At 23.7% G+C, this 24489-nt stretch overlaps 1 protein-coding gene and 1 long non-coding RNA gene across 3 annotated transcripts in view; one reads left to right on the forward strand and one right to left on the reverse strand.

The window, feature by feature from the left end:
- Window positions 1–265: 265 nt before the first annotated feature.
- Window positions 266–24489, reverse strand: part of LOC112682707 — a 28445-nt gene continuing 4221 nt past the window's right edge. Inside the window, exons 2-5 of one of the 2 annotated variants that reach the window (XM_025553392.1) lie at window positions 7813–7883; window positions 6546–6937; window positions 3794–4208; window positions 266–354 (exon numbers count right to left, since the gene is read on the reverse strand). In XM_025553392.1, coding sequence (XP_025409177.1) covers window positions 310–354; window positions 3794–4208; window positions 6546–6937 — 852 coding nt within the window. In that variant the 5' untranslated portion in view covers window positions 7813–7883 and the 3' untranslated portion in view covers window positions 266–309. The remainder of the gene's footprint in view (window positions 355–3793; window positions 4209–6545; window positions 6938–7812; window positions 7884–24489) is intronic. The other variant, XM_025553393.1, reaches the window with a different exon arrangement.
- Window positions 17717–24042, forward strand: LOC112682708. The gene is made up of 2 exons (XR_003148544.1): window positions 17717–17868; window positions 23895–24042. It is a non-coding gene; the product is annotated as an uncharacterized LOC112682708 (long non-coding RNA).

Consider the following 24489-nt stretch of genomic DNA (forward strand, 5'->3'; position numbering starts at 1 on the left):
TTAAAATTAACGTTGATTTAACAGGCATTCAAAGTAACAAATAATTTATGCTTAAATTAAAAATGTATAATAATTTTAAGTTAAAAGTAATCTATAAACGTCTATCATAAAATAAAAAATTACTTTACTTACTTTCATTTTGTTTTATTTAAACACACGAATAAACGTAACAAATTAGGTAATTCATTGCTGGGAGGAAGACAAATGGTAAGTTTCTATGAATGGGTAGAATTCTTATTGAATATGTTCATAATTTTGTAAGTATATATTCAGGGCTTCACTGTCGACGCAATATTGTCTTTATGACATTTACCATCTAGAATTCCATGAATTGATAAGCGGTGAAGATTTATACTGAAAATGTGAAACAAACTATAATTATGATACACATTAATTAAGGAAACGCATTAAATTATTTTTGTTGGATATTATGGAAAGTATAATTTTGAATATAAAGTCTAAGATATTAAACTTGAAAATGTAATCAATTAAAATAAGTATTCTACAGCTAGTCGTACTTAATGCTTAAATAAAGATAAATTCAACTTGATATTTATCCTTTAAATTAGGGATCCCATACGACTCGTATTTTACGAGAGTGTCCCGTATTAGAATGAAGTGTCCCGATGTCTCGACACAAGTTTTGGATAGTCCGTCTCATATGTACCCTTATTTTAAAAATGAAAAGTTTTCACATAATTTAGCTTTTTAAATTTTAAACTATTAATAAACTATAATACCTAAATCAAACAACAGTTAATAATATTTTATTATAAAAAAAAATCTGAGAAACAAATGAAAATTATCTCTTATGATTTTTATGTTGATTTTGGGGTTATACTGATATTATAACGGCTATAAAAGGGTCGACTTTCGGCATCGAGATAGATAAGAATATCCTTATTCATTTTGATGACTGTCGGTGTAAAATCATGAAATATGAAATATTTAGTATTATAATTTATCATTGACTACTGTGGAGCGTAGGTATTTATCATTAATTTAAACTTCATCAAAACTTTTTTCAGAAAATGAAAAACTACAAAAAGGAATTCATTCTAGTCAAAAATATGCAGATAATCAATAATGTATAAAAGTAAGTAAAACTAATTATTTTTACATTATTTAAATTTTTATATAATATTTCTGCTATAAATTTATCATTGGAAAGTCAATTAATTATTTATTTTTAATTTACATTATAATTTATATTTGTTTCAAGTATCAAATATTCTGTTTAACTTTATTTTATATTATATTTAGTATCTGCGAGGAAAATTACATGTTATATCGAGGCCAAATGTAGTTTTAACTATCAAGTGTTATCAAAGAATTTGTATAACAAACATTATATATTTCATTTTTTTGATATGTTAATTGCCAACATAAGTCCCATCACCCCTTCCCAAATTAACACCAATGTAAATTATAAGTATAGGTATGATTTAAAATGTCCCGTATTTTTAAAGAATAAAACTGAGAACCCTATCTTAAATTGGGTTTATTAAATAAATTTTGGATGATAACAAAATGTTCTATCATTCATAAATGGAAAAAAAAAATAATAAAATATGGACAAAACTAGAGGAATCAATAAATCATTTTTAGTACAGTTGGATTTTTTTAGTTTAAATACAATATAATCTCAACTAACATAGGTATAAATAGATTTTTTTTTTGTCAATGTATATTCTTAAATAAAATTTATAGTCTTAAATACTAATAATTAATAATCACACTGACAAAAATTTTTTTTTTTATATTGTTAGCTTAACGTTGACAAAATATGTATGTTACGTAACCTCCTAGAATACATGTTTAAATAAAACAATCCAGACGAATTAATTTATAATATCTGCCTGGCTTACTCAAAAGTGATGGATATAATGCTGTTTATATTAAATTTTATTCGAACAAGGTCATGCTCATGACCTGTCTTAGTATTAAAAAGTCCTTAATATGATCATGTTTAAAGTAGTACTAACTATATTGGGAAAAATAATAAAAGTTTTAAATTGCGGCAAAACATTGTAATTTTTTTGTTTTTTTGGTTATATGATTTCTTTGATTAATACTATTTTCATATGAAATAAATAGATATTTTTTTATACATTTGAAACTAAATATTTTGTTTTTCATAACCGTGTATTGTAATGTATATGTTTATGTATTAACTAATGTAGGTATTTATAATGTGCGGTTTTGTGTATATTTCAGAAGGTGAAATCATTCATGTATGTCAAAAGCCAATATGTTGAAATGATGAGTTTTAAATGGCTTAATTAATGCTTAAATTAATATGAGATTCAGTGCTAAATACAAGTGTGGTCATGATTATGTAAATAAATGATTTTGCTGTGAATATATATATTTTTATTAAAATGTAAGTATGAACTATTATTAAATATATTGGGTTTATAATATAAATATTTAAATGTAATTTGTATTATTAACATTATTTAATAGCGTACACAGTAAACATATCGAGATTTATTTATTCAATTGAAAAAGAAACAGTTATGTGAAATTCTATCAAACCAAAAAAGTAATATGTAAAAATAAATATGAATAATTTATTTCTGATATGTGTGATATTATGCCAACAATTTATTTATGTCAGGTGTTGATGTTCATTATGTTATTTTTTGTCAAAAATGGGAAATTCTCAGACTTTTTAATAATAAAATATTATTATGGGTACTTGTAATAGCAGTTATAACATTATAATAATTTCATAAGTAATGTTACCTTTTGTAATTTTTTTTTTGTTAACGAAGATGTGATAAATAAATAATAAGATATTTAATTAAACTAAATTAAAACTTTACTAAAGTAAATAAAAATCAATATTTTAATTTAATTTTATACATCTATGGAATTAAAAAATATTATTATTATTATGACCAAAAAAAATCTTTGGTTTTTTAGAAATTTAATAAAAAAACTTATTTTGATGAAATGTCATTTAAAAAAAAAATAATTTAAGGAATACAGTTTGTATATTTTTCAAACAACATTAGTAATTTCTTCTAATCAACTGCATAGTTGTTAAAAGTAAAACAACAAATTAATTACTAAATAGTACTACATGCGTTAAAATTTAACACAAAATATATTATTTTATTGTCGAGAAGAATGTCGTTCATCATTCACCGTAGTAAAATATTTAGAGATTGATATGTAGGTATATTTAATTAAATGCATATAAGATTGACTGACCAAGTATATAGGAAATTACAATTAAAACTTTATGTATTGTTTTAAAATCCATTAACCCGTAACATTATATTAATAGCTAGATATTGTAAATTATAATAAATAATTTCTAACCAATGAAATCTTTGTCCGAACTATTATAATTTATGGAAACACTAAAGTATAATATCTACATATTCTGTATATGATACATAAATACATTTAAACAATTTTACTATAGTTATTTATCAATTTTTGTATAGTTTTCACATTATTATTGATAAATTGATTGTCATTTAATTAAATTATTTTTTTTGTATTTTGATATATATATATATATATATATATATATATATTATTTTTAATTTTTCTTGTATTTTAATAACCCTATAACTCCATACGAGTCTTTTCGATGAAGTCCAGTAGCTATATTAAATATAATAAAAATTAATTGCTAAATTCGTTAGCCTGTTGTAAAAAAAGGTTGTCCTAAAGTCAAATATAGTGTATTATTATAAGTGTAGTATATGGTAAACGATAAAAGTGTATGCGAAACGCGTCGTGCTTATTAATATTAATTATTATCAAAAGACAATACTTGTGGTAAAACTGTTGGAGTCAAATTATCTTCGATTTCTTCAATGTTTGGTTTCATGTTCATATAGTGCCCTTGTGAAAAATGTCTAGGTCGTGACATTAATGTTTCATATCCCGGTCGTTTTTTACCAGTTTCATTGGAAGTAATTGTAGTGATCGGAACAACGGAAAATGTTTCATTTTCGTCACCACCATTTTGATAGTCTTTTGATTTTTCATGGCGCATGAGTTGTTTTAGTTCTTGGAATCTATCTTTGGCCGTCAAACGCATGGATATCAAGGGTATTTTTGCTAAAGGATAACCCAAACGAAATAAATTTGCTTTTCTGGTTAATTGATCGTCTAAAATAGCTCTTGTGGTAGTGGTTAAACGAGCGATTTTTTCAAAGGGTCTAAGTTGTCTGTAGATATGATATCTGAAAATTAATAACAAATGAATACTTAACAATAACATTCCAATGATTTATTATTTATTATTAATGACTAATTGTACACAATTTTAATAATTGTTGTAATTATTTATCACGTTATCCTTTTTTCACTTGGTTACTATATGAAAAATATAGTAGGTATTATAAGAATTATTTATATATATTTTAATAAATTTGTCAGTTTTATATATGATTGTCAATCAATTTTACTATATTCACTTTTACAATAAAAAAAAAAAATAAAAATAAAAAAAAATTTCACTGTCAGATTTAATTGTAAATCGTGTCAAATATGAGAATGACACGGGGAAGGTATGATTTTATTTCGACATAAATTAAAAATGTATAAAATGAACGAAGGACAAATGAAAATTATAATTTCTAACAATAATGGTTATAGTTTTGGAAATCCATAAGCGGTTAATATTTAAAATGCATTTACGTTACGAGTATACTATCAACATTCGATCTTTTATAATTCTATAATTTTTGCAATTTTTACCCATAGTTTTTACTTTAGTTTAGAATGTATTCTGTGAACATAATATTTGTCAAATGTATACTAGTTCTATCAAACCATTGTAATATAGATATGATATTCTTGTGTTCTAAATATTAGGTATATTAAATAAATCTAGTGTTAATTATATGTTTTGTATTATTCAAAATTGTTTACCAAATGATAAATATTTAACCGACTTCAAATACTGAAGCAATATCAATTCAAATATATAGTTGAATTTTGTTCAGCGAAACTTCTATTTATCGATACAATAGCAAAAACCTACAAAACCACGGTTTTTCAATACATTCAAGTACCGTATAGTACTGTTATACCAGAGGATAACTCTTACGTTTCACTATCAACATTTTCGCATGGCAAACAAATTGATATTCCTTACGATTGTCTGTTGCAAGGAAGTTTTGCAACAATGTGATTACAATAAATGGTTCAAAGTTTAGTATGCCCAATTGATAAGTGGATGGAAGTTCGTCGCATTTTCCTCTAATACCTATAGCTGCAGCTATTATTTAAATATTTTATATGCATAAAATCAACGTTTGTAAAATACTGTACATTTTATCGTTAGGATTATCAAAAACCTGGAATTAATGCATATCTAACGATTAAAAGAATCGAGTTAGCAGGCCAAGTATGAAGGTCAAATGGAATAATAAAGGAAGTATTTGAAGAAAAATATACGAGAAGAGACCTAGATAACTTAAAAGTCAGCCTAGATAACGCTGAATTGGTAAAGTCAACGATGATCTAAATAAGTGCTTATAGGGAATAATGATAGAGAATAGCATCGACAGAGTCAGATTGAAAAATATAGTAGAGACAGTGACAGTCCTTTAAAAACTGCAAAAGCTGAAGAAGATGGGGAAGTTTTTAATTATTTATTTATTTCTATGTATAAATAATTTGTTTATTTCTTTATAATGAAATTATTTGCGTAATAAAGCTATTATTAGGTGACACTTTATGTTCTATTAAATGGTATGAATAACTTATCTTTATATAATATAATATTTTTTTTATCTTTTAATATATTCTTGTTGAAACTTATTAAATAATAGGTATTATAGCTTTTATTTTAATGTTACATTGATACATTTATAATTGAAATTTTAATACCAGATATTGTTTCATTAATCAAGTAAGAATTTTTATCATTAATAATAGTAATTTTGTATAATTTATTAGCAAATATGTATGTATATACATGTATACATATAAAATGTCTACTTGTGCTTTTTTAATTAAAATTTATATTTATCGTTTTAACAGTTAAAATTAGTGTGTTTATAAATAAATATATAGTTAAAGTTAAACTCAAATTCCGATTAATTTTTAAGAATAAAAAGTTCATAATAATTAAATTTAATGCTCAAATTGAATACGTAATGGTGATTATTAAAATGATATCTTATTTTATTAAATATTTAAAAAACATATTTTTGTAAACTTTACTTATTTTATACAAATTTAAAAATAACATTATTTATGTTAGTGTAGAAATAACAAAATTGCTACTATCTTATATCTATTTATGCCAATTATATTTATGTACGATAGAAGTAATAAACTCTTATACAATGGGTTTGGAGTATGAAACAACTATATATTTGATGGTTATTATGATAATTTGAGTTTTGGAAATTGAAAATCACTATAGTGATAATCGAACAAAAAATCTAGGTCATTTCAATGCACCCCGTATATATTTAGTTATTGTTTTCAGTTCCAGTCAACGATTATAGTATAATTCATCTGTTAGTTTTGGAAATAGAATTTATCTAAGCAAATAACAATATTACCTGTCTGGTATTGCTCGTTCGAACATCATTGATTTTTGCCTGTTTATGTACCTCGGTTTAATATAATCCTCCCATGCACTAAATGCAAATGGATCAAAAGCCATCGGTATACTATTAGCTGATTGCGTCAATTGATTCTGCCGTTGTGAAGTACGCCACATTATACGCAATTCGAGACAACTAGGTTCATCCAAATAGTGTTCTGGTTGGGAAATAATTTTTACTTCATCATTGACATCAGATCCAATTTTCGTTTCGGGTTTCCGGCGATCAACAACTGTTACCTTAGGCCCATACATTTTGACCCGAGGATGTGTCGTACAATCCGAATACTTATTAAGCATTAAAATTAATGAGATGTATAATACGACGCTGACTTTCATCAGGTCCATCTATAAAAACAAAAAATAAATATTTATTTTATAAATGTTTATAAAATATTGAAATTGATGATAAAACCAATAAATTAACATGATCTATATTATAAAATGGTACAATTACATTATGTTTATTTCTTCGCAATTATTTTAATATTACTCAACAATTTGACGGAATAAAAATTACTTTTCAGTATAACTCGTTAGGTTAATACATTTGAATAATTCATTGTTAACATTAAAAAAATAAACAATAATTATAATTAGGCTAGGATTTATATGTCACAGTATATTTTTTGTGTAACTTCTAATTAATGTTTTTGTAAATAATGTCCACGAATCACCCTCACAATAAGGTAAATGGTGGTGTTTTTTATTTTGCATATTTTAGCATATTTTGTGACAAAATGCATATTTTGAATACAATTAATATTATCGTATAATTTGACTATAACAACGTGAAAAATGCAAGTCTTTATTTTTTGTTATATGAAATTTTATCATGTGTATCATGAAATAAACAGAGTTAGTAAGACGATAAAACTTGAGTATCCGAACATTGACAACGTAAGTTGTGAAAAAAAAATATTTTCATGATCCAAAAGTTCCATGTCGTGTGATGAAATTTCGAAAACTATTTCAGAATTAAACTTGCCTTCCTAACTTATACTTATGGGACGGGGAACTTGACTGGATGATACATAAAATTATGCTGATAATTTTTATTTTATCAAATCGATGATTTTTTTCTTTAAACAATAATATTGCAAAGTCGAATAAAAATGCTACAGTTTTATTTGAAAATGGAAGTATTAAAAACGATTTAGCTTATATGAAAAGTAACTTAGGCTTTATCACTCAATCTATTTTAAGATTAGAAAATTCTTCACTTTCACTCGATGATAGTTTGCGATTGTTGAAAACACCAAATCCAAACTTGGCCAAAACAAAGAAACAGTTGCTGAAAAGGTTAAAAAAAAAAATTAAAAAATGTGTTAGAAAAAAAATAGAAAACTAAAATATATGTATATTATAAGTAATATGAAAGTTACTACATTTAAATAAGTGAAAATTACATTATATGATGTAAATATAAGAACAAATAAAGATCTAACAGAATACCGTTTAATTTTTAAAATTTAAAACATAATGAAATTGTTTTGTGTAACACATATGAATAACATTAATAGTCTAGAACACTATTTTATTAATTATAAAATGTGTTCTTATTTTTTATAAGTATATTTTCATATTTTTTGGCATAATAATATTCATTGCATATTTTTGCATATTTTTAATAAACTAAATGCATATCATACCATTTTTTATTGTACATATATCCTAGTCCTATTTAGAATAATATGTATTGTTCAGTTTTCGTTAAAATAAAAAAATAAACTTGTCAAATGCAATAGATCCTTTGAAATGTTTATCCAAATAATACTTTATAATGGGACTATTTAATCTTGTTTTACGAATTGATTGCGTTCGATTTTTTATTAAAAACTCTACTACATTTATTTATTTATTTTTTTTTATTAAAGATTTAAAGACATTTATTACATTTAAATGTATGTATTGTTTTGAAAATAAACGATTAAAGTATATAAAAAAAGTTAATCATTAAAATACAATCTTTTTAATATGTATTTTTTTTCAATATGACCTCAACATTTAAATCAAATTTTTAATATTCAGTATCAATACTAATATTTTTTTTGAATAAATAAAAGGGTTTATAAAATATTTTGATTTTACAACATACAATAGACGAACTACGATGAAGCTAATATATTAGTGTAGGGACTTAAGCATTTAAATATAACTGATAATGTAAGAGTTGTAACTTCTAAGATATGAAAGCAAAACGTCATACTTGAGCGTCATAAAAATAAAATCGGGTAAAAAGTTTTCCGAGATAAATTCTACTATGTAATATGAAACTTTTAAATTTAAAAAGTGTATGGTTTTGATAAAATGAAATATATTTATATAAGTTATGAGTTCTAGGTTACCTTTTAATTTCATTTGTAAACACTTATAAATTTTTTTTCTGTGTGTTCAAAGGGTGGTTTTAAAATGTATGTAGGATGATAATAATTAAATATTCAAGATATGGTTATAGATAATCTATTCCAAAGTTCATTTCTATGTCTTAACTATAGTCCTGCTTCACATTGGCCCAATTTTGTTGGTGGAACGTATGATTTATATTCACCAGTTGAACTATTTTCATTTTATTTATAAGCATATTATAAATATTTACTAACCTACGTTCTTTACATAGTATAAATGCGTCTAGACTTTAATTGTATTAGATAATTATAAATCATAACGTATTTTTTAATTTATTAATAATTTCCATGCATTATATTTTAAATATTTAAACATTAATGCACTTACAATAATTCAACTAATGAAGTCAATAGTGGGACGATAAATTCTTAAATTATTTTAATTATTATTCATTGGTTTTTTTATGTATTGATACGCCAGCCTATTGTTATGGTAAGATTGGTTAGTATCTACATGGATGCAACCATTAGACGTTATTTGAATTGAACTTGATAAAAACAGTTTTTTAGTAATTGAAAGTGAACATTTTTTTTCTATTGCTGAAAACCTGTGATATCTAATTGCAATCAATTTTATCAATACGATTGCGTATCATTATATATTCATAAATCAATATATTTTTTTCTTTTTTATTTAAAATCAATGTTAAGTTATTCATTTTTAAAATTTTTTAGATAAAAATTAGATGATAATTAATAATATAGATAAATTCTGGCTGTCATTGAGAAATGTACTTATTAATTTTTTTATTGTCTTAGAGTTCAACCGATAAAATGATTTCTGTAGAACTGTGTGTTTTTTTACTTGGCTTTATTAATTATTGTTGATTTTAGGTATATTTTTTCTACATACTACAAGCTATGAAAAAATAAACTGCTGTTTGTTTATTATATTTATACATTTTATATTCATGATTATTAACTGTGAGTATTAGAAATGTATTATATAAAAAAATCAGATAATCAAAAAAAGCAAATAAATAAAAGCATAAAAAATTAATTATGATGAAAATAAGTTTATTATTATAAATAAAATAAAATAAGAATGTATGAAAAGTTAAAATTGAGTTTCAAAAAAATTCTGTATCTTCTTAATGTTAAGTCAATAAATCACTAAGTAAAGTTAATTAAGTTATAAAGAAAAGTATTTGTTTTTAATGAACTCATATATGTTTAAAACATGTTTGCAAATTTCACATTTATTTAAAATATAGCTTATAGTCATAAATATCTATCAACATAGATATAAGCATTATGTTGATGAATGTAAAAAAAAAAAGATTTATTGAATACGATCGACTCAAATTATATTATTAAGAAATTAGCTGTTAGAATAGTACTTTTGATAAATTATGATAATTTTAATATTTGATTGTTTAGTTATAGTTATATTAGTTGTTAATATATTTTTAATATATATTAATTTTAAAATTTAGCCTAATAATTTATATATATATATATATATATATTAACGGTTAAAAATTTTCTTTGCACTTAGTTACAGTCATCTATTGGCTTAAGTAGAACACTATCGATAGAGAATAGTTGGATAGTTTACGCTTAATTAAAATAGTTTCAAATCATTTTATTTTATAAATTTTCAATATTACAGTCTCATCTTACGTTTATTAAATTTGAAAATAATTATCTTGGAAAAAGTTGTGTTTGAAATTATTAAAACAATTACCATGACACTTAATTATTCTACTTCTTCATCTCGAATGATGTACTATACCAAAGAAACTATAAAGAAATAAGGTAACTAACTTTCATTTCCTGCACAAACTATTGCCATTTTTATAGATAACTTGATAAAAAAAATAACGTGAAATGAGTATTTTTCCCTCTAATGTTTAGTGTAATTATTACAAAACGCATTCATGTATTAGAGAATTTAATGTTAATATGATAAAATACCTACCTAAATAGATGCATTTTTTGAGAACAATAATTTGGGTGATAATGAGTTATGACTTATAATATTGTGATGATTTTAAAAAGAGAAATATATTTACGATCAAAATAAATATATTTAATTATTTATAAATATTAATATATAATTTAATAATTAAGTGATCACATGGTTTTGAACAGAAAAACTTTATTTGTAACTTTATTTGTATTAATATAAACTCAATTGTATGCATTTCGATTACTAATACTATTCGAATTAAGAGTGGAGCATTTTTTAATTATAATTAAGGTTACAAATAAAGTTTTTCTTTTCAAAATCATGTGATCACTTAATTATTAAATTATATATTAATATTTATAAATAATTAAATATATTTATTTTGATCGTAAATACATTTCTCTTTTTAAAATCATCACAATATTATAAGTCATAACTTATTATTGCCCAAATTATCGTTCATTAATATAATGAAGTACATTATATACATTATGATTTTAAATTTTTTATTAACACATTTAAGAACTTTTTTTATTTTTGATTACTAATGAATATGAGGGAAAAAAATATCTTCATTCTTTTTATTTTAAAATTCCGAAGCTGCTTATATTTTTTACTTCCATTCATTTTTATTTCGATTTTCTTCAATCATTGGTTGTGCAGCAATTTAATATTGAGTTATCTATACGAATATATTTTTTTAAAAAATATATTTAAATACAAACAAGATTATTATAATTGTCTAATTTCTAGATTATATACAACATTCTGATACAAGTATATTATGATTTTTTTTTTAATAACTATTATATCGCGAATGAAATTTTGAACTGTTGATTAAATATTTATTCATTTTTTATTCTAGGTATGATAAATGATAATTTATATTTATTTTTTCGGATAAAAAGCCTATTGGTTATGATTTAAAATAAAAAGGTACCTAGGTATATTAAAGTTTTACAGTTTTTATTTGAAATAGTATAATATAATAAGTTTTTAAATTATTACTGTAGTACGATAAAAGTATTTTTAGGAAATAATAAAGAAGAAAGATATAAGTATAAAATAAAGTTTAAGCAATATTTTCTATATATTATTTATGAATACTGCCACGACCGTCTGGTGTCTACATATAAAAATAACACGTATTTATTACACGTTTTATTAAATAAAATTATCATTTATTTAAAGTTATAATAAATTAGAAAATAAAAATAAAAAATAAAAAGTTAGCTGTAAAGTAAGAAAATATCCAACATTATATACTATATACACAATATGCTAATATATTGGAATATATAATACTATCCAATGTCAATGATTTAATCTGTTAATTTAATTTTTAGAAAAAAAATATGTATGATACGAGTATATAATATTTTTTTAGATTTATTTAAATAAGTACCTACTCGTAGAAAAAGAAATTATTTTTACAATTTCAAAAGAGTTCTAATACGTGTATTATAACTGTCATAGATTTAACTTTTACAGTTTTCATAGTAATATATATATATATATAAGAGAGAGACAAGTATTATAATAAGTATTATCATATTAAAATGATGATCTTCCAGATAATTCATAAATTTTAAAGATAATTTCTTGAATTTGATGAATTCAAATTTACTGTGATAATATTTTATATAACTTTTTGTTGGTGTTTGTTACTTATGTGAATTAAAAAGTACACTTATACAAGATTTTTTTACTTTTGAATATTTAAAAAGTTAATGTTCAGTTGTCCACTGTAAATTATGTCGTAATACTATGATATTTGCATAAAATAATTCAAATTAGGTTTTGTAATTTAATCTCAGCCTAAATTATATATTATTTTGATATTTTATAGTATAGTTAACATTTAAAAATTTATTGACAACTTCATATTTTATTTCTACTATTATCATTATTTTTATATTATATTCTATACTCAGGGCTGGATTAAATTAGGTGCAAAAGGAGCATTTGCTTCAGGATGGCAAATTTAGTGGGGTGGCATAAATGAAAATGCCAAAAAATAAAAAAATTAATAAATATAAAGTGTAATAATTATTTAAACAAAAGTGTTTTTTCAATTATGATTCGAAAAAAAATATATGTAGGGTATTCCATAAAGTGTGCAACTTTTAAATCGAATCTGATGTAATTTTTATATGTTTTGCTGATAGACCTGTTATTGACATTTATAGTGTTTTCTATTACATTGCTCTGATTTGATTTTCAGTTATTTTTTTTTCTTAAATGTTAAATTGTACAATTCAGACATAGAAATATATTTTGTAGAAGAATTGATTCAATTCAAAAAATATTGTTCAACATTCCAGTCAGAAGTCAATAATACTTTTACTTCACTACTGAGAACATTAAAAACATCGTCTTTAGAGGCATAATTTCCTAATATCGAAATCGTTTTAAGAATTATTTGCACTTTATCTTCTTCAAATGCAAATGGTATAAGATCGTTTTCTGTTTTAAAACGTATAAAATATTATTTAAGATCTTCATTAATCCAAGAAAGAATTCTAATTTATCAATTTTATGCATAGAATCTGATTTGGTTGAAGAAATGAAGTTAGTATTTTATTTTTTTTATTTATACATAGAAACCAGTAATTTTTTTTTTTGTCTCATTAAAACCTTGTTTTTTTCAGGGGAAGGGGGCAAAAATATTTTGTTCCAGGATGGCATTAGTCTTTAATCCGACACTGTCAATGTCAATATACTTTAATGAGCTAATAATACAAAATTATAGAAATGACTATAATATTGATAATACATAAGCAATTATTAGGTTCTTGTATAACATTAAAAATACATTTTTCTCAGAAAAACAATGTGGTTTGTTGTTAAATTTCCCTTTCTTTCTCCGTTTGTACATTTATACATTTATATTTATTTTATTTTATAAATAAATGAAAGGTTAACAATAATAATAATATATATGTTTTCACCAATGTTTAACAAGCATCTAAAAAAAAATTAATTCTTAGTTATAAAGTTTCTCAAGTTTACTTTAGGAATATAATTCTTAAATGGCAAAGAATAATAGTATATAGTTAGGAAATTAGTAACAGTAGGCGAGCGTGTTAAAATTGGAAAACTTGGCATGTAATTTAAAAAGGAAAAGTGTACTCACTTGGTTGAGAAATTTAGAATCAGAAGAATACTTGAATATATAATAAAATGAATAAAAAAAATCTTGAAGATTCATAAAGTTTAATAAATTATTTTTTGTTAATATACTAAAATCAATGTATTATTAGTTGAATTATTTCAATAAAGATAACGGGTAAAATAAAGTTCCAGCTATTAGGACGCTTACTTTATTCGAAAAAAATAAAATGAGCTATGTATACTCAATGTAACTGAATTGTGAATTATTAAACTAAATGAGTCATTAACAATTTACTATTAGGGCTAGAAACTTTTTGGTTATATGCAATAAGTATTTATCTAAGATACTGATTGAGTTATTTCTAATTGGGTTTAAGTTAAACAATTTTCAAACATTTCAATTCTGGTTTTATTTAGCACATATTATTTGTATACTTCAGATATTTTTATTTGATAACATAAACATTGCATTTTATCAGTTTCAATGAACTATTTTAATTGCTATAGGACAAGGTTTCCCAAACTTTTTGTCTGTCGGACCCCTCAGAGATAGTAAAAGTGATCGCGGATCCCTTAATACAAATACAAATTAAAAACAATAATAAATAATAACACTTAGTGTATTTTTAATTTACGTTCACTGACCACCTTTGGTATAAGTGCGGACCACAGTTTGGGAAACGCTGCTATAGGTTATTGATAAAAAGATATGTCTAGTTATCTATACATTTTCTTCTTAAACCAAAAAGCAAAATCTAGTAATTTTAATTATTTAGAAAATTGTACATGTACTCGTATGCTTTAGTTAAACGAATAGTTCTAAATCCTACTCATCCTGTCGATTCACTGTGTGTTAATAAGTTACGTCGTCGAAGAAATCCAAAAAACCAATTTGAATTTGTTTTCACTTCTAGCCACTAGTCAGTATAGTTTAAACTGAAAAATCTGAAAAACAACATGCAATCTAAAGTCCTACGGGTAAAATTAGAATTTTCAATCCACTGTGTACATATGGTATTACTACATAACATTAGATAATTAAATCCAACCTCTTTCTGTACTAAATGTGTAATATTCAATCAAGTATTAAGTCCTAATCTTATTGAATGTACAGTGAAACAATTCTAAACATCAATTTCAAGAACAATAAAACGTTTTTGATCATATTAAAGCTATCTATCGGTCGTACTCAATAAACGATTTTTGAATGATTTCAATGAATGATTTAATTCTTTGTTTTCCAAGTCATTGTCAAGATTTACTTTAGATTCAAATTTAATAGAACTTGATTAATTCCTTATGAAGATTTCAAATATAATTGTGTTAATTTAAATAAATAAATAAAATACTAAAAAGGAAATGTATTAAAAATAAATATATAAGAATTAATTTTTCCTTTTTTAAATCTGAGTATAAAAAGTACTAAGCTATTAATTTCATTTACGGTAGATTTAATTGTTTTGTATTTTTACCAAATTGTGCCAAATGTTATAACATATTAACAATTTGTAAAAAATAAATCAAATATATTTTAAGAGGCTCACAAAGTACCAATATAAATATACATAAAATTAAAAATGTACTCATATTTGCAACAGTATTCTTTCGTTAAAACTGAAATTTAATAAATTCTTAACTATATTTAAGTTTTACAAGACTACCAAAATTTTTCGTTTACAGATCGAGGTGGGTAATTAGTGATTATTTTTAATTCCTGTATTTTTTCAACTTAATTTTATTTTATTAACTTATTGAATTTTGATATGAATAATAATTATAGTTATTTAGAAATCCAGTGTCACTGATTAGGTACTTTAGGTAGGTGGGTGTTTGCTGACCTTGGCTTTTTCACACAAATACATCGATATTTTATGAGCGAGGAGGGCTCATATTACTTTTCTATTGTGATGAATGTATGAATGAATTATTGTTGATTGCTAAAATAAAGAAAATAATTCAAAAGAAAATCAGTTTTTTTAGTTTTCTGAAAAATTTTAATTTTCAAATATGAGCCATTTTCGAAATTGATGATTTAATTGTTACAGCAATAATAATAACGTGGACTCGCATTTTCGTATCCCACTATGTAAATAAATAAATTTAAACAATATATGTAAACAATTTACTTTACCATTTTTTTTATTTTAAATGCCCGTTTATTGCGATACGCGTAAGAAAATCAAAAGAAATTTAAACAGAAAAAAATATTAAATTGTCAGAGACACTATAGGTCATGTAAAATAAAATTGGGCATTGTTTATATTCAAAGTTATTTTTTTTTTTAAATTTAAGTAGAGATTTTATTATTTATATTGTTTAATTTGGCTTATAACTTATTTTTTTCTTTTTTTTTTTAATCATGACTATAGAACATGAGTATCGTAACTAGAAATTGACGAAAAAGGTGGTTGCCAAGGGTGTAGCAAAGTAAAGTGATGCGTTTTAGTTAACTTTTTTTTTATGTTTATAATATAAGCACTAAAATAAAATTCGCCAAGGGCACGGTAGTTCAGAGAAAATATTCATCCACGTATGTAGGTACTTATATTTCCGTTGTAAATACTTAATTTATTGAATACTTTTTTTTTTTTTTTACTTTTTTATTATCTATTATATTGGTTGTTAATGGTCTATTAGGTTTGTGGGTGGTCAGTTCTACGCTAAGGTGATTTAAATCACCATTTTTTAATAATGATCCTGTGACACAAAAGAAATAATTTAACTTCTCTTATTTTTGAAAATTTGTACAAGGTTAGATACCTACATATTTTAATTTGAGATTTTGACGATGTATTTAAACTTTGTTTACGACTTATTTTCCATATTGTATACACAAGTTATTGGAAATGAATGGATTTTGTATAATATTTTTAAATATCACTTTTATAGTTAAAATACAAAAATAGATAATAATACGTTTGAAGTAGTTCTTACAGCACAACGATAATCACTCACATAAAACTTAATAAATGTGATAAACACAAAATATTCCGCAAGCGATTGACAGAAGTTCCATGTTAACATTCCAAGAATATTTGTTACATTTTTTTTGTACCGAAATGCGATAACAAAAATAAATTTAATCATTTCAAGAAGCAAAATGTGATTAAATGTTTTTTATTGAAAATGTATAAGACGATAGCTGTATATATAGTTCTAGGGTCTGATATTTTTATAAAAATAACATAAACAGTATTTACATGCAATAAAGTAATGCAGTTAAACTATTTATTTTATAGCTCATATATATTATATTGTATTCGATGTATAAAACCATGAATAAAATGAATAAAACTATTGAATATATATAAAACTATTAATGAATATAACTATGAATAAAACCAAAGGTGTGAAATGATAACAGGTAAAATCATACGTGCCACCACTGCCTGATATCGGATATATGCACACACACACATACGCACATGTTCAAAATAATATTAAAAACATTTCTTAATTATGCAATGTTTATCTTTTTTCTAAATGTATATGTAATATAATCATAAGGCCCAGCGCCCATGTTAAAATTATTCTTCTCGTTCGTAGTATAGCAGTGAACACATCCCATTGTCAATAATTATTATTGTTTTTTCATTTACACCACCGCTTTTATTTATTAGTATTGTTTATTGCATCACCGCATTTATTTGTTAATCATTGTTTTTTTTTTTTTTTTTTTATTGCACTACCGCGTGTATTATTATTATTGTAAAAGTTTGCATTGTGTGCCAACATATGCAAGTTATTAAAACAAAATTAGTTAACATTAAGTGTCTGCTTGAAACGTGAACTTAGAATTATTTTAGATTTAAACAGCGGGTGGCCAATCTACTCTCCGTGGGATTGTGAGTAAAAAATTTGTATTATTTTATTATAATTATTATTACTATTTTTGATGATTGCATTGCTGACAAGACATCTTATACTATGCTATTAAATTATTTTTCGAAATTACATTAACAATTAGTTTTTTTGTTGAAATATATATACACACAAAAAATTTGCGAGGCAATTCCAACCACTCTGATTGAGCTACATAAACATACAAATACACATAGTATTCATTAAGTTACTTTTCGGTGGACATATGCATTTTGGTGTCCGATGTTAAGCGTAATAAGACTTTACGCACTTGGCCTGAACAAAAGGTACACATGTTTTTGCGTGGAATTATTATTTAGATACTCGGTTAAATTTAAATTATGAAGCAACGGAGTTACCGGAGTTAACGGACTACTGGGATGAAATTACTTTGTTGACCACTGAAAAACTACCATAGAAACGTATGAGCTGTACAGAAAAGTATAACGGTGATCATACATAGTTTATATTGTGTCTATTGTAGAATGTATTTTTGACTATTCGAGCGTAAGACATTCACTAAGTTCGGTCGAAAAATTCGTGATAGTTACATAAAAAGTTAAAATAATCGTTGTTTTTATAATTTTTTATTACAACGATAAATATAACCGTGAACTTAACTCCGAAGGCAGTACAGTGTGAACAAATCTATTTATTTAATGGTATTTAGATATTTCCTTGTCTCCACAACAAAGGAGTAGACCTATATACACGCTGAGTTCGGTTCAGGGTTTTAGAATTCAAACAAGTTTCAATGTTTCATCACTAACCACGGTGCTTACATCTCAGTACCAACGCCCGTTCACTTTTCATTTATTTATTTTTTTTCTCGTTTCTGTAATACTGAAGAAACGTTTTGCTATTATTCAAAACATCCAAGAAGTCGTGACATGACTTCTAAAATCGATTACGAAGTTGGAGTTTCTGAAAAACATCAAGTAATTACAGAGTCTGGTGGTCATAGATCAAGAAAAGAAATCATGTAAAACAGTATATTTATAAAGATCATTTATTTTGATTCGTCCCCCTTTTTTTTGTCAGTCCAAGAACTCAATCTCCGGGTTGTGCGCAGAATATAGAATATTATGGATTTTATTATACAAACATTTTTTCTATGTAAGAATAAAGATAAGTTCAACATAATTATGAGGTTTGATATGTTTGCCCGACACTTCATTTGCTCGACAATACGTTTGCCCGACACTACATTTTCCCGACATTACGTTTGCCCGACACAACATTTGTCCAAGGCCCGACAGTATATTTTACATATTTTTACTGTACGTAATACTGATATACAATATTTTATTACTATTTCATTATTGTATTATTATTATTATTTATTAATATACAATATGAATATACAATAATTAAAAAAAAATCTAAATCAGATGAATATTTTATCATGAATATTATCAATCTATGTGAAAAGGTAATAAGTATCAAGTATAGTATAGTATAGTATATTATATTATTAAGTTCTCAATTGTGTTACCAAAAATAACGTTCTCAATCGTATTTTACCGTGATTCACGATAGATTCATAAGAATCGCTTATAAAATTAAATTGTAAGTAGTATAATGTTTGTATTATTATTAATTTTTTACACAGTTATTAATTGCATGATTTTAAAATTTAATATTAATTTGTAAATAACATAATAGGTATAATATAATATTTTATTAAAATTTTTAATAATTTTCGATACATTTATTATTTATAATATAATTTGAGGTTGTTGGGCAAATGTACTGATCCCATAATTATGTATACCACTATGACGTATTTGATATTTATTTGATGTATTTAATATTACCAATAAACTATTGTGCAACATATACATATGTATAGCATTTTTTTAATAGTTTTTAAACTAGAGAATAATAATAAATATTATAAACCTATCAACGATGTACTCGATATTTTTAATAAGGGTATTATTGTATTTGAAAAAAATTAATATTTCATGTGGAATATGAATAAAATATAAAAAATTGAAGACGAAAATTACTTTTTCAACAGATTAAAAATAATTTAGAACTTTCTTCTGACAAAATGAATGGAAACATTTACTTATAAGTTTTTTTATTTTAGTAAAATATCTTGATGGTATCAAAATTAAAATTATAAAACATTCAATATAGTATCTAATACTACTTCAACGAAAACACATTGTTAACTATTTTACTAAAAACATTTATGTTTAACATAATAGTATTTTCTTAAAATGCTTCCCAAGATACCAAAAAATAAAAAATATTTATCTAACTTGCAATATAATTTGACAGTTTAGTATAATATAACCTTGCTACAAATTAATTATTCTACCAAGCATTTTGTTAAAATGTTGTCTACATTATTTAGGGTGTGTTCCGTTTAACAATATTAAAATCTCCGGGATCTATTAAATTATGTACTTTTAATGACATTTTATAAAATTTAAGCTCTATTGTTGAGTAATTTTTTATATGGAAGTTTTTATGTTATAATGATAGGTATAATAATAGATAAAAGTCATTGTCAAAACTGGGTTCACAATAAAATGCTTATTCAAATTTTACGATAGTAAACGAGTAATACAACATTGTTACGTTTGAATATTTATTATAAGTAATACTAAAAAATGTTAATTTTTTTTTTAACTACTTCTTTATTTTTACAAAATTTGTTATGAAATAAAATGAACATTAATTGACGTTATTTGTATTAAAAAAAAAAAAATAATAATTTTATTTGAGAAAATATTTCAATTTATTAAACACAATAAACAAACATTACTTCGTCATATTCGAATATTTTTTATTTTCTTATTGTATTTTTTTTTCGAAGTTTTAGTTTTATTTGTTTGGGGTTTGTTGATTCATATGTGTTACTTCTTCTGCTGCTGGTATTTATTACTCTCGAAGAGTTTTTGCCGCCATTACGATCTGCCTTCATTCTTCTCTGTTATGAACTCCACTTTCGTAATCCTATTTTATTGAGATCTTCTCAATTGGTATCCAACCATCACTTTCTAAGCCGTCCATGAGACCTCTTCCCTGTAGGCCTCTATTCCAACACCACCCTAACCGTATCTTCCTGCGCATTACGTTACCAAACCATTGTATTCGCTGGCCACTTATGAAGCTACTGACTGGTGTCAGTCTCAACTCATCCTGTAGTTTCCAATTAAATTTTCTTCTCCACGCACCTGTTTTGTTATCATAGACAGGACCGCAAATAATTCTCCACACTTTATTCTCAAAAGTCCTTAGACTCCTTTCTGTATTACTAATGGTTTCCAGGTTTTGCACTCATAGGTTAGCGTGGGTCTTATTATTTTCATGTACAACCTTGACTTTGTTTTCTTTGAAAATAATTTTTATTTAAAAAACTTACTAAGTGCGAATGCAGCCTTTCGACCTTTGTTATTCTTATTCCAACTTCTTTTTGCCAATCATTCTTGATACTTAGCATGGCTCCTAAATACTGAAACTCTTTAACTTTTTAAATAAATACGTCTTCATCATAATCGTCCGTATTCTCTTCATTCTTTAGTCATTTCATTATCTTCGTTTTTTCCCTACTGATTTTTAAATCTTCTTTACAGGCTGCTAGTATGTTACGATGACATAAATATTACAATTTATGATTAATATTTTATTATTTCCTTGATATTTAAAGACCATAACGTTGTTGTAAGAAATAAATTAATTTATTTTCATGACTATAGAATTATAAATATTTACGCAAACAGTTTTCATCATGCCTAATGGATGGAATAATTAAATTCAGAAACTTAATGCGTACATATTCGTTTGCCGAGAGTAATCATTTAAATTTTTTGGAAATTAATTACAAAGCGATGAGAATTTAATATACATTTTTTTAAATATATTAGGTCACAATACAATATGTAACATAGTTGAAGTCACATTTTAAATAGTGCTTAAACTAAGTGTACTAAGTGATTTCGAAATTTTTCTAATAAATAATGTGGCTGAATTTTTACATGAATTTATATTTTGTACATAGAATATATTATACTTTCATATAGTATAGTTAATTTCATCAACATGGAGATATTGTATTAAATGAATATATATTATAAAATAATTATTTTCATTGATTTTAGCATCCTATAAATAAATTATATTAACAAATAACAATAGCTTGCCAACTAAAAAATAGTTACAATAGTTTCACATATTTTTGTCAATTTGCTTCAGAACTTTGCAAGTGTTTGAAAAATTATTATATTTAAATATTACATCTGAATTAAAATTTATGGTGAATAAGAGTTTTTAAGCGTTTTTAAAGTAAACAAAAAAAATATATATGTGTAAGTTTCGTTCTATTTATAAAATAGATATATATATATATAACAAATATATTTCTTCGTAAAATATTTAAATTTTGATTTCTTAAATTGATTTTACAAACCATTAATTATACAATATTCCAACTAAATTTAAACAATTTAGAAAATATTTAAATGAATTGGAATAATACTTATTTTTTCATATAACTGCATACAATTTGAAAAATGAAATAACTGCATACAATTTGAAAAATGAAATTATAGTATAATATCATTCTAGTAAACTAAGCCTCATTCAGAATCATATTTAAAAATTTCAAATGTGAAGATTTTTTATCACCTGCAAATTTATGACAGCAAATAATACGAAATTATCTTCAGATGAAGTGACAGAAAAATCAAAAGTTCATTATTTTTTATTAAAATCTTATTCATTTTTCAACAATATTCATATTTTTCCCTCATAGTTTAAGGCTTTATTTTAACAATATAACAATATAATTCTTGAACATTTTTGATAATATTTATAAAACTATTAACAGTACATTTAGTTTCATTAAGAAACTCTGTTCAATTATTTAGAAAATTACTCGTATTTCCGTACTTTTTATTTAAATAATAATTTTAACAATTTCTTAAACAAATACTGAAATAGCAAGCTAGTAAAATACAGGAACCTCGCTGAATATGCTACTAACATAAATTGTATTTTAATACAAATCAAAATTTACATATCAAACATATAATTAATATTTATATGGGTTCTAGCTTAAGACAAATATATGTAAATAACTAAAGTATATTAAAAGTTGAAATAAAAAAGGCAATTCGGAAATTATATAGTCACTGTCCAAATGTAAAGAAGAATGTACGAAAAAAAAAAAACACTAACCTCAAATATGAGTTGAAAACTTACATATACGAATTTAAACTGAACCCACAAGAGATATTTAATAATAATTTATATAAATATATAAAATTATATGATCAAAGTGTCTTAAAAATGATTAAATTTTATAATTTAATGCTTTTTAATATTATGTTATTTAACCACAAATTACAAAACATTTTAAATTATATTAAATAAATTACATTTTTATTGAAATCCACTCTATAATTTATTATTAACTTCTTTGACTATTAAAAATCTTATCAATAAAATATCCACAAATTAGTTCAAATTTAAATGTAATTTAAAACATTTTAAAAGTATATATGTAAGTTATAAATTTACTTTTAGAGATTTTGGTTCCCGTATGGGGTAACCTTTTTTAAAATATAAGTTGATGATTTAATTATGTTAAAAATATTTTCATTGTTTAAATTAATACATACAAAAATTTCTTTAAATTAATTTACTTTAGAAATAAAATACAAAATATTTCTAAATCTAATTATAGAATAATGAAAAGGAACTTTATAAAATTGATAAAACGTCAATTTATAATATATTAGAATTATTTATATTCAATATCAAAATAAAACTAAGCATTTTTAAATAAATAAATAAATTAAAATATTAATAAAACTATACCGAAAAAGAAATATTAACTTATTTAATAACAATTATTTAAAAAAAAATGTATTTGATATAGTTATTATTAATTAGTGCTTTATTTTTACTTTATATTACATAAAACTTTTTTTTTATTAATTTATTCCTAATGTTTGAAATTTCAGTGAATTCATAATTTGTGATGTATTTTTAGATTCAGAACCGATCAGACGTAGTCCGTGGACTCACAACATGAGCTACTTGTGCAAAATAAATCATTCCCTACGTGTTTATAATGCAGTGCGATACTGACCATTAAACATAGTTTGACAAGATATTGAATATACTACGATTAAAAGGTAAACTGTCAGCTACCTTCCAATTGATGTATAATGCTGCTAAGTATGGATCCAAAAATGGTGATTAAATATTCACTACCTAAATGATTACAAAATTAATTAAGATATTTCGCTTATTACCAGTTGTGTTCATAATATGTTTTGTATTTTTTTATGCGAGTATCTCCTTCACCGTCTAAATTTATAAATAACAAGAAAATAAGTGTTCTGTTCATCAAATTGTTTTTATAGGTTTTCCCAGATATGTATAAAGTATAAAATATTTCTATTAAAATTAAATTCTTTTCATATTTTTTGATAAAAAGAAAGCTCTAAAAGTTTTATAAATAATTTTTTTTATATCATGGATATACGATTTTGAATCCGGTAACATTTTTCTACGTTTCGTTTAATTAGGTAGGTATCTATTTTATTGTATAATACAATAATATATTCCGATGAAAACTATTT

The sequence above is a fragment of the Sipha flava genome, unplaced genomic scaffold (assembly GCF_003268045.1).
Source record: "Sipha flava isolate LNK unplaced genomic scaffold, YSA_version1 208_pilon_pilon, whole genome shotgun sequence".
In the NCBI taxonomy this organism is placed as follows: Eukaryota; Metazoa; Arthropoda; class Insecta; order Hemiptera; family Aphididae; genus Sipha; species Sipha flava.